We start from the raw sequence: 12,140 nt of genomic DNA, 5'->3' as shown, positions 1-12,140 counted from the left end.
GTTATTCTTTGGAAATCTGCATTCAAATGGGTTTATCTTTCCTTTTCTCCATTGCCTTTAGCTTCTCTTCTATTCACAGCTATTTGTAAGACCTCCTGAGACAACCATTTTGCCTTTTTGCATTTCTTTTCCTTGGGGTTAGTCTTGATTCCTGCCTCCTGTACATGTCAGGAACCTCTGTCCATAGTTCTTCAGGCACTCTGTCTATCAGATCTAATCCCTTAAATCTATTTATCACTTCCACTGTATAATTGTAAGGGATTTGATTCAAGTCATACCTGATTGGTCTAGTGGTTTTCCCTACTTTCTTCAATTTAAGTCTGAATTTGGCAATAAGGAGTTCATGGTCTGTGCTACAGTCAGCTCCCGGTCTTGTTTTTGCTGACTGTATAGAGCTTCTCCATCTTTGGCTGCACAGAATATAATCAGTTTGATTATGGTATTGACCATCTGGTGATGTCCCTGTGTAGAGTCTTCTCTTGTGTTGTTGGAAAAGGGTGTTTGCTATGACCAGTGCATTCTTTTGGCAAAAGTCTATTATCCTTTGCCCTGCTTCATTCTGTACTCCAAGGCCAAATTTCTTGTTACTCCAGGTATTTCTTGACTCCCTACGTTTGCATTCCAGTCCCATATAATGAAAGGACATCTTTTTTGGGTGTTAGTTCTAGAAGGTCTTGTAGGTCTTCCTAGAACCGTTCAACTTCAGCTTCTTCAGCATTATGGGTTGGGGCATAGACTTGGATTACTGTGATACTGAATGGTTTGCCTTGGAAATGAACAGAGATCATTCTGTCATTTTTGAGATTGCATCTAAGTACTGCATTTCAGACTCTCTTGTTGACTACGATGGCTACTCCATTTCTTCTAAGGGATTGTTGCCCACAGTAGTAGATATAATGGTCATCTGAGTTAAATTCACCCATTCCAGTCCATTTTAGTTTGCTGATTCCTAAAATGTCAGTTTTCACTCTTGCCATCTCCTGTTTGACCACCTCCAATTTGCCTTGATTCATGCACCTAACATTCCAGGTTCCTATGCAATATTGCTCTTACAGCATCTGACTTTACTTCCATCACCAGTCACATCCACAACTGGGTGTTGTTTTTGTTTTGTCTCTGTCTCTTCTTTCTTTCTGGGGCTATTTCTCCATTGATCTCCAGTAGCATATTGGGCACCTACCAACCTGGGGAGTTCATCTTTCAGTATCCTATCTTTTTGCCTTTTCATACTGTTCATGGGGTTCTCAAGGCAAGAATACTGAAGTGGTTTGCCATTCCCTTCTCCAGTGGACCACGTTTTGTCAGAACTCTCCACCATGACCTGTCCATCCTGGGTGGCCCTACATGACATGGCTCATAGTTTCATTGAGTTAGACAAGGCTGTGGTCCACATGATCAGATTGGTTTGTTTTCTGTGATTGTGGTTTTCAGTCTGTCTGCCCTGTGATGGAGAAGGATAAGAGGCTTATGGAAGGAAGCTTCCTGAGGGGAGAGACTGACTGAGGGGGAAATTGGGTCTTATTCTGATGGGTGGGGCCATGATCAGTAAATCTTTAATCTGACTTTCTGTTGATGGATTCAAGAAATTTAAACTTAGCTAATTTTTCATTTAGATGTGAAAAAGATAGGTTCAGGCATTTTCAAACTCAAGTGTATCAACCGTAATTTCAAACAAATTACTCAGCAAATATTCCAGCCAAGGTTGGGGAGGACAAAATAGAAACACAATAGTGGCATATCAGTAAATTGATAAAATCAATAAACTGAATTATAACGGTGGTCTGAACTCTGAAGAAAGGATTTCTAAAGTAATGATGACATGATAAGAACTGAAAAAGTTAACAATGCTTGAAATTAAAATTCTAGATTTTTTTCCAACAAAACTCAGGTAAAATTTCATTGATTTTATCCTGGAATTTTCACATTTTTTTGTTAATTGACTGTTTTCCCATTTGAGTGTATTAATAAGTTGCCTTGAGGCCTGATCTATATGCCCAGGATGTAGAGGAATACTTGACTTGTGTATGATATGTATTCAATATTTGTCTGATAAATGAATGACTTTCTTCAGGCAAAGGGTTATATTATTTCTCTATCCCTATTACCTAGAACAGTACTCTGGATATAGAAATACTCTGTAAATCCCTATAAAGAAATGTATTAAAGAGCCTCTGGAAACTTCTTTTTTATGCTTGTGGCCTTGCAGTGCCTTCCTTGAGTGTTGCACTGTCTATTGAGGCCAGAAAAGAAGATTTCAGATCTGAGGTTCATGAAGCCATCAGTGGGCTCCAGGGACAGCTTGTCTCTCTGAAATTGTGGGCAGGACTTTTGGTGTGCTTTCTGCAGGGAGAGAGTCCATAGTCACCATTCTATCCTCATGAGGCCCCCTGACCCTGCACTGAACCCTTGAGAATCACAACCGCAGATCAACTTTCACCTAAGACAGTGCCCCTGGCATCCTGAATGGTTACCTTTCCTTACATTTTCAAACTTCCACTTCAGAGACTTCTGATATTTCAATATTTTTAAATTTAATTTTGCAAGCATATGAATGAACGGACTATGCTGAAGTATGGATTTGTCATGATCCACGGAATGACTACAGTTCTCAAAGGAGTAGGGTATGTGGAAATACCTTTAAACATCTTTTAATTCTCCTTCTGTGGTTCAGATAACACTTTAGTATTTCATCATATCTTCTGGTTATCCTTAAGAAAAAGGTGATGGGGGTACAAGAAGCTTAAAAGGAAGTTTGAGACTGTGAGAATTACCATCATAAGAGCTGTCAACAAAGAAATATCAATGTTTGGCAGAGAGCAGAGAAACTTGGCATGACATGCATTTCTCCTACAGAGCCTGCAGCGCTATAGTAATCTTTTATTAGAAAAGGCGCCGAGAATAAGATGATAGCTGTAACAGAATGCCACATGACTAAATAAATAATCCTGTGCTGTAATTACAGATTCCATCTGCTTTCCTGTGAGGAACTCATAGCGAGTCACCAACAAGCTGGTTGTGAAATCATAATTTCGCGCTCTGTACGGAATAAATGATGAACCCAAATTATTTACACAGAGGATGAGAGAAAGGGGAACCGTTTTGGCTAAGCTTTGAATTTTAAGTCCAGTCAATTAGAGAAGCCATGGACTGGTAGAGATGCTTTTCTCTCTCTGTTAAGGAAACAAGACCATTTAGGATAAGACTGCCCAACAGAAGAGCAGTGATGGAAGGATCCCGATCCTGTATTGTCTATGTGGCTCTTGAGCACTTGAACTAATGCGACTGAGGTACTGAGTTTTTCATTTTATATTGTTGATTTTCATTAATACAATTTCAGTTATTTAAATGTAAATAACCATATGTGACCACTAGCTTCCATGATTAGACAGCACATGTCTAAAAGAACATACAATTATAAAGCTGGACTCAGTGAAAAGAGATAAATCATGACAGTTTAGTGATTTTTATGGCGCCAGCAAATGCAAATAAAAGGCCTTTTTGATTTCTTTTGGAATGTGTTTACGGAGTCAGTAGTCTCCAATCATGAGGAGCCAACTGCCCAGGAAAAGGGAGACAGATAAACAGAAGGAAGCTGACTGCACCACCCTGGCACAAGCTTTTCGTACAGACTCTTTAAACATCAGTTAAAATCTGCAAAAGGGTAAAGGTTAAAATGAAAACCGCTTAAATAACCTCTCATTTGCTTTACAACCTGAGTCATTCTCAGGCTGGTGGAAAGGGTCCAGAAAAACAAGCCGCAGGAGACATCCCTTCTTCCACAGAACTTGATTTGGTTGCCCAGGTAGGAGAGCAGGTTCTGCTATTGCCAGTGGCTCTGATTCAACAGCCACCATACTTGGTTCCCACATGCACTTAACAAGAAGAGCAGACACTGACCCATTAACATAAATGTCTACTTAACTTGATACTTAACCACTAATATTCTAGAGCCAGATCACAGTCTGTGAGTTTAGATTCTGTGGATTCAGTTGTCTCTGAAATGTAAGAGAATAAAATTTCCATGCTCTTAAGCTCAAAGAGACCTGACCATAAATCATAATGGCCATGTTCTGGGCATCTGGGAACTTTAGCAGCTGGCTGGTCTTTCAAAACTGACATCCCTGCCTCTTCAGACAGGTTCAAGCAAACCTCAACAGTTTTGTAGGGTGATGGACAGCACCCTCAGCCGCATCATGAATAATTACATGTACCGAGTTCTTATCTAATGCCTGGCACTGTTCTAAGCATCTTTTATTTATCTAACCTTGCCCCACTGCTGTAAGTGGTTATGAAGTGGGTATCCCATGAAGTGGACATCATCACATCCTCACTGGGGAATACAGAGGTCAGGAGATTTGCCTTAGATCAGAGTTGGTGGGTAATGAAGCAAGGATTAGACTTTGACAGTATAACTTAGTCACAGAATATCACTGTTGTTATTGTTCAGTCACTAAGTTGTATCTGATTCTTTGTGACCCCATGGACTGCAGCACGCCAGGATTCCTTGTCTTTCACTATCTCCTGGAGTTTATTCATGTCCATTGAGTTGGTGATGCCATCCAACTATCTCGTCTTCTGTCACCCCCTTCTCCTCTTGCCCTCAATCTTTCCCAGCATCAGTATCTTTTCCAATGAGCTGACTCTTCTCATCAGGTGGCCAAAGTATTGGAGCTTCAGCTTCAGCATGAGTCCTTCCAATGAATATTCAGGGTTAATTTCCTTTAGGATTGATTCGTTTGATTTCTCTGCTGTCCAAGGGACTCTCAAGAGTCTTCTCCAGAGCCACAATTTGAAAGCATCAATTCTTCAGTGCTCAGCCTTCTTTATGGTCCAACTCTCACATCCATTCATGATTACTGATGCCCTACCAAATATTGCCTACTATGGTCATTTCTGCTAATAATTCTTTCATGCACTCAATCCACAGAAAGTCTGCTTTTTATTAAAGCATCACAAACAACCTTTCAGCCAGACTTGGAAATGATTTGTGAAAGCAGAATATAGTTGTATTTGTTATTCAAGCCATATTTTCCCCACATCAAGGCATCTTCTCAGCTAGTATTCTCCTTTAGGAGAAGAAATGGAAGCAATAAACCATAAATGCACATATCAGTATATGCTTTGACAATGAAACTACTAACAAAAACAAAGGGATTTTTGTTTTAACCTTATCACCAAACATCCTTTTTTTCCATCCCCATTACCCACATTAACCAGTAGATGAAAGATGAATAAAAATAAAAATCTTTGGAAACAGTGTTTTAGGAGATATAAAAGAAGCAAACTGCCATGGCTTGACAGGAAAAAGTTTATTTTCTCAAGCAGTTATATATCCCCCTTTTAAATCTGATTTTTCATCTATAATTTATACAACAAACCCTTCACAGACTTTGAAGAGGTATATCTTGGAACAAATTCCAAGTTCAGATAGTTTAAACTGTGCTATAGTGTTTTAAAATAGCCGTGAAATTAAAAGATGCATGCTCCTTGGAAGAAAAGTTATGACCAATCTAGACAGCTTATTAAAAAACAGAGACATCACTTTGCCAACAAAGGTCCATCTAGTCAAAGCTATGGTTTTTCCAGTAGTCATGTATGAATGTGAGAGTTGGACTATAAAGAAAGCTGAGTGGTGAAGAATTTATGCTTTTGAATTGTGGTGTTGGAGAAGACTCTTGAGAGTCCCTTGGACTGCAAGGAGATCCAACCAGTCCATCCTAAAGGAAATCAGTCCTGAATATTCATTGGAAGGACTGATGCTGAAGCTGAAACTCCAATACTTTGGCTACCTGATGTGAAGAACTGACTCATTTGAAAAGCCCCTGATGCTGGGAAAGATTGAAGGCAGGAGGAGAAGGGGACAACAGAGGATGACATGGTTGGATGGCATCACCGACTCAATGGACATGAGTTTGAGTGAGCTCCAGGAGTTGGTGATGGACAGGGAGGCCTGGCGTGCTGCAGTCCATGGTATTGCAAAGAGTCGGACACAACTGAGCGACTGAACTGAACTGATAGTGTTTTGAAGCATTAGAATTTATAATATAGAAAAGCAATGAGGTATGTAATACTGCTCTATCAGCTTTATTAACATAAAGTCAGAGTAGGGGAAGGATGGAAGGACCCTCAGGATAGTCAAGGACCACATGCCTTCAGCAGTCCTCAAGGCTGTGGTGACCCAAGGAAACAAGAACTAGATTTTTGTTAACTTGAGGATGGGAATTGTTTCTCAGTCCTTGACTGTGCTCCTCAAAGATTGGAGTAGAGAGGACAATACCAGCAAGACATAAAATTATGAAAGGTGTATTAGACAAACATGTCTATTTGTTTAATAGCCCCTTAATTCTCATTTTAATGAGAAAGTGTTTGTCCTCAAGTACTGTGTTCATGACTCCACTTTCTGGTAACAGGATGTCAATAATGCTATTTTGCAGTAAAAATAAGGGTAATGCAAACTAGATGCAATGATTAAAACAAGAGAATTTAGAACATTTGAGCATTATGTCCAAAGGAGAGCAGGCAGACCGATGAACTTCATCAGGAGACCACACTGACCATCTCTGCAAAACTTTTCTAGACCTGTGCCGATATGTTATCTGTACCCTTTGTTGCCAGCTACACTGAGGTATCACACATAAGAAGTTACATAGGAGTGTGTGTGTGTGTGTGAGAGAGAGAGAGAGAGATAGAGGGAGGGAGAGGGAGAGAGAGGGAGAAGGAGAGGGAGAGAGAGAGAGAGAATCTAAAGGATTCTCGGGATAACAGATCTTATTTACTGAGTGTTTACTATGTGCCAGGCACTGTGAATTTCATGTGTTCTATTTCATTGTAATCATTTACCAAAATGATTTGGACATGACAAATCTCATTTAAGAGATTGAAAAAAAAAAGACTGAAATAACTTGGCCAGATTTAGCAACTTTACCAAAATAACAGTTTATGAGAGGCAGACCTGGGACAGAGCTCACATTTGTAACTGCAATGTTCCGGTGTTGTCGGGAAGACTCCTGCATTAACATCAGGTTCCTTCAGGCTGTAAATCTTGTGAGTCTGTTGACTATACATACTTTTTTCCCCATTCATATTTTATTTGAAGAAAACCACACCAAATGTCTGTTCCAAATAAGATTTTAAATTGAAAATTGTCCTAGGACATTTTAAACACAATCTTTTGGCAGTTCATAAACTTTAAAGAGAAATGATAGAACTCTGCTTTAATTATTTTATTATAGCCTTTTTCCCTTTTTTTTTTGGACTGTGCCTGGTCTTAATTGCGGTATGTGGTTAGATGCAGCATGCGACTCTCAGTTGCAGCATGTGGGATCTAGTTACCTAACCAGGCATGAAACCCAGGGTCCTGTGCATTGGGAGCATGAAGTCTTAGCCACTGAACCAAGGGAAGTCCCTATTATAACGTTTTAATTTAAATATTGTGATCACATTCCCATGCTATCAAACATTAAGTGACATCATTTTATCAAAATGGAATAATTTATTTAACTAAGTTTTTATTTTAAAACAATTTAGTCACTTCTAATTGTTTACTTCTGTGATCACTACTGCTATGGAAATAACTTTTTGTGTAATACATGCTTATTTACCATGACCACTTTAAACCATCTTACGTCTTCTAAGATCACCTCATCCCAATTGCCAACCTATTGGACATTAAGTTTATTGAACCTTGCTTTTAAAAGGGAGAGATAGGGACTCCCCTGGTGGTCCAGTGGTTAACACTTCACCTCCCAAAGCGGGGGTTTTGGGTTTGATCCCTCATCAGGGAGCCAAGATCCCACATGCCTTGTGGCCAAAAAACCAAAACATAAAATAGAAGCAATATAGTAACAAATTCAATAAAGACTTTGGGAGAATATTTTAAAAAATAAAAATAAAATAAATAAATAAATAAAAGGGAGAGACAAAGGTTTGTGTTTTGAGGAATGCATTATTTAAGCACTTGAAAGAGAAAAAGGTGGTGATGAACACAGACTTTTCTCTCCGTAGGACTGGAAAACACAGGACTTCTGATATCCAAATGCTCATCTAAAGACAACCTTACATACATACCTAGTAGCTATAGCATTACCTTCATTCATTTTTTTTAAATCCACTTAGATAATTAACATCAATGAGAGACTGGCAAATGTAAATTTAAAGTATTTGAAAAAACAAACCAAAACTATTTGTTCATTAACTAGGCTTATAAACATGCCATCCACATACTGGAAAAGCTAATAATTACTCTCTAATTGTGCTAATTATGTAATGACAATGTTGTAAATGTTTGTTTACATAATGTTAGATTTCTCTGACTAATCTTATCATTAGTCAGACTTTGGACTTCTGCCACTGTGCACTCATGTATATACTGGTACATGCCAAACTGTTTCAACAACTTATTTTTAAAACTGGTTAACATGCTGCTAGTATTCAAATCAGAAACTTACCACATCCTTGGGAGGGGGCTCTGCTTCCTTCTTTACCTTTTTACCCATTCTGGAAAAAATGCCACAAATAGTTAAAATGTCATCTGTACGTTGTATATGCACAAATCTCTGTTACCCACATACCTAGGAGGAAATGTACTTTTTCTTCTAAATTTTACCTAAAAAGAGACTATGCAATACACAACTGCACATATACAAATATGTTTTCTACATCCCAAGTTTCACAGTTTTAAAGGAACTTATTGATAAGATTGTTGGGCATTAGTCCTGGCTTCCGGTTTAGAAAAAATACATTAATGACTTAAATTTTACTTACATAACAGGTAATGATTTACCACACTTATAGCTCACTTGTGTAGGGTTTGGGAGATTAAATGCAAATTAATTTTGAGATCTGCAAGGATGTTCTGTCACAAAGGAAGGGATTTTTGTCTTCTTTCTTGCACTGATCTATCCCAAGCACCTAGAACAATGCCTGGTACATACTGACCAACTGACATAAAAATCCTTAACTCTGTTGTTTGTAACTAATTATTTCTGAATGGTATCTGAGATCTACTAAGTCCAAGTGAACATCTGTGTCATTTTCCTAGATAACAAAATGTTTTCTCTAATATATTCTATATCTCAATTTAAAAAAGTAATTGAGAATCTGAAAAGATGAATTCTAGGGAAATTGGGGTTACTCCTTGCAAAGACCCTTTCCCACCTGCCCTTTTATGTCCAGTCTTGTGAAGGAAAAAATTAATGGAACAGTATACATACTTGATATACCACAGAGGAGTAACTCCATCTGGGTACAGAAAACTTTCCAAGATGCTGGTGGTGATTGTTAAAATAACCCATTTCTCCAATGAGAGTTTGTGGGGTTATGTTTGATATTAGGGCAATTTCAGACAATATATTCTAGTCCAGGTGTCTCCAACCTCTAGAATCTAATGCCTGATGATCTGAGATGGAGCTGATATAAAAATAAAAGAAATAAAGTACACAATACATGTTAACACACTTGAATCATCCCAAAACTGTTCGCCCTATCCTGTCCTGGCTTCCATAAAACCCTTTCCTGGTGCCAAAAAGGTTGGGGACCACTGTAATCTAGTCTCAAGGAAATTACTATAGTCTCGAGAAATTCTGGGAAGTAGGATACCTTTGGAGAGAATGTCAATGTCAGGGTTAGTTCAGATGGCTCATCAAGGGACAAAAGCAACTCCAAATAGTAAAGACACTGAACATAATTGATCACATATGTTTAAAAGTCAAATGTTCATAGAAATTCATAGTGACTTCTGAAAGACATCTATTCCAGGTCCCTAACTTCCAGTCACAAAAATTTCAAGATCTTTGAGGCCCTGGGGAAGCCTATGCTGGGATGCACTACCTCACACTATATCTAATATGTTAAAACATTAAAATACAAATCATATCCCCCACTGACTATAATTTTCATCATTAAAAGTTTTGAAAATTTGCATATGAAATGACTCATCTGTTTGTACACCTGGAAATTATTGCAAAATGAGAAAATTATTTTATTTTCAAATCTAATTAATAAAATACAATATTAATTTTTGAATTTTCTTTTCATATCTTAGGACCAATAGTTTTTTCCAGATCTCTGACATCTTTCTCAGATACTTGAAAACCACACAGATCCTAGACTTGCGCTTATAATGTTTCAGGCAGACACGCAGACTATTCTGAATAGATGAAAATCTTTCCTATGATTTCTTTAGGAAAAAGAGTTTCCATACCTCTTTATAACCAATTCCAACATATAGCAGTCTTTGCTTTACAAAAGAATTCCTTATGAATAACATTCAAGAAGCAATTAAATTACACCTGTAGAAAGTTACTTGATGTCATCTGATTTTTCACTTGGGAACTTATTTTTCCCATCTCAAGACAGTGAATTTGAGTAACTGCATACTGAAAAATACAGAGGCTGTAATAGCTTAAACATACAGGATTACAGAGATAGAACTTGTCCTCAGCAGCATGGTTAAGTAGGAAGCATTTTTTTTTTTTTTTTTTTTAACCGTTTTGGGTATAATAGTTAATAGGGGAGAAAATACACAGCTGACAGAGTCCAGGACAGTGAATCCAAGAGATGACTCTCGGTTGTTTTTTTTTAATTTGTAAATTAAACATTTCACTTAAAATCAACATAAATGACCTTGTTTCATTCTTTAAAGCTACTGAGATGTCAAATTAAGAAAATAAATCCCTTTGATTTTTGAAGCAACCTAAACCTGTTTTTCCTATTTTACCACTTCCCCATTGATTTTTATTGTGCCAAAACACATAAAACTTATCCTTTTAATTCCTTTTAAGCTCATAATTCCGTGTCTACCGTTTACTTATACAGGTATCACATTTCAATACAGAGAATTTGGGAAAAAAAGGAAGGGCAAATGGAATTTTTAAAAAAATCACTCATAAATAAGCTCAGGAAGATGAGCACTCTTTTGACATAGCTCATTTTGGTGTGTGTTTTCTATAGTGATCTTACCTTCCTACTTGGATTTCTATCTGCAATTCTCAACTTACCTTCCTGGGGGCATTTTCTTACTAAATTCTCAAACTAACAGACAAGTTCTTGAAATCTCAGTCTCCATTTATTGCTTCAGTCATCATCACTGGATCAGCATGCCATTTAAAACAAAATTTTAAAGCCCATCATCCAGCCAGTCCCTTATTGTTGACCATTTGTTTTCAACTTTTTGAAATTATGTGCAGACTGCAAATGAACATTCTTAGAGGTAAAATTTTCATCCTCACAATTGTTTCTTTAGTTTAAATCCCTAGCATAAAATAACAGGGCTAAAAGGTATGAACTTCACGGCACTGGGCATGAAAACAAATCTGTTTTGAATGTTCATAGTTTTGATTATTGGACTCATTTTTTCACGAATTTACTGATCTTCTTCGTGAACTTTCAGCCTTATGCGATCTTAAACGTTTTCTAACGAGATTTGAGAAGGTGTAGAATAACTGAGGACCCACTTTTTGAGTTGCTCAGTCAAGTAACGGAATCTTAGACCCTCAGATACCCGCTCTGGACCTCAGTTTTGTCACCTGTTGAATAGGAAGCTGTTGGCACGCTTATGAAATGCACTGGGACCCCAGTCTAATACTGCAGGCATAAAGCAGGGACCCAGAGGTCCTCCCAAGGTCTTCCTTCAGTTGCTCCGGATGCTCCTACACGCGGGGCACTTTCTCTTTCCTCAAGTCTTGCTGGGGCCTCTGCCCTGGGCCTCTCCAAACTCCCAGGATAGCGGTGCAGCCGCCCAATCGCCTTTACCTGCAGGGAGATCCAGCCGGTCAACGGCTCCTCTGATCTGGCGAACAGCACCAACCGCCGCCAGCGCGCTTCTGGCAAGTCCGCTGTTGTGACTGGTTGCTAGGCGACAGGGAGCCGCGCCTGCGCAGTCAGCGCCCGCGTGCGCCTGGGCAGTGGAAACGCCAGCCTGGCTGCCCCATATCCCAACAGCGGTTAGAGGGAGGTACCTGAGAAGCCATGTGCATCCTTGGTGACTGACTCCCAGACTTTGGGGGCAGGATAGGCACTGGGCATCCTCCCCTTCTAGTTGTTGAGAGCCAGCCCAGTGACAATGAAATCAGGAAGCAGGGCCACCTCCGCTTCTGACCAGAGAACTGGCTATGGATTCACACACTCTGAGGTGCAGGCGC

At 38.8% G+C, this 12,140-nt stretch overlaps 1 protein-coding gene across 1 annotated transcript in view; it reads right to left on the bottom strand.

Moving 5' to 3' along the window:
• Window positions 1-11,837, bottom strand: part of ARMC3 (armadillo repeat containing 3) — a 91,326-nt gene extending 79,489 nt beyond the window's left edge. The window contains 2 exon segments of the mRNA XM_005901641.2: window positions 8,448-8,496; window positions 11,752-11,837. Of these exon segments, the coding sequence (XP_005901703.2) occupies window positions 8,448-8,495 (48 nt within the window). The 5' untranslated portion in view covers window position 8,496; window positions 11,752-11,837.
• Between the last annotated feature and the right edge of the window lie 303 nt (window positions 11,838-12,140).

Source organism: Bos mutus, chromosome 13 (genome assembly GCF_027580195.1).
Source record: "Bos mutus isolate GX-2022 chromosome 13, NWIPB_WYAK_1.1, whole genome shotgun sequence".
NCBI lineage: Eukaryota > Metazoa > Chordata > Mammalia > Artiodactyla > Bovidae > Bos > Bos mutus.
The sequence above is the reverse complement of the archived record's forward strand: the minus strand, read 5'-3'. Positions and strand labels throughout refer to the sequence as shown.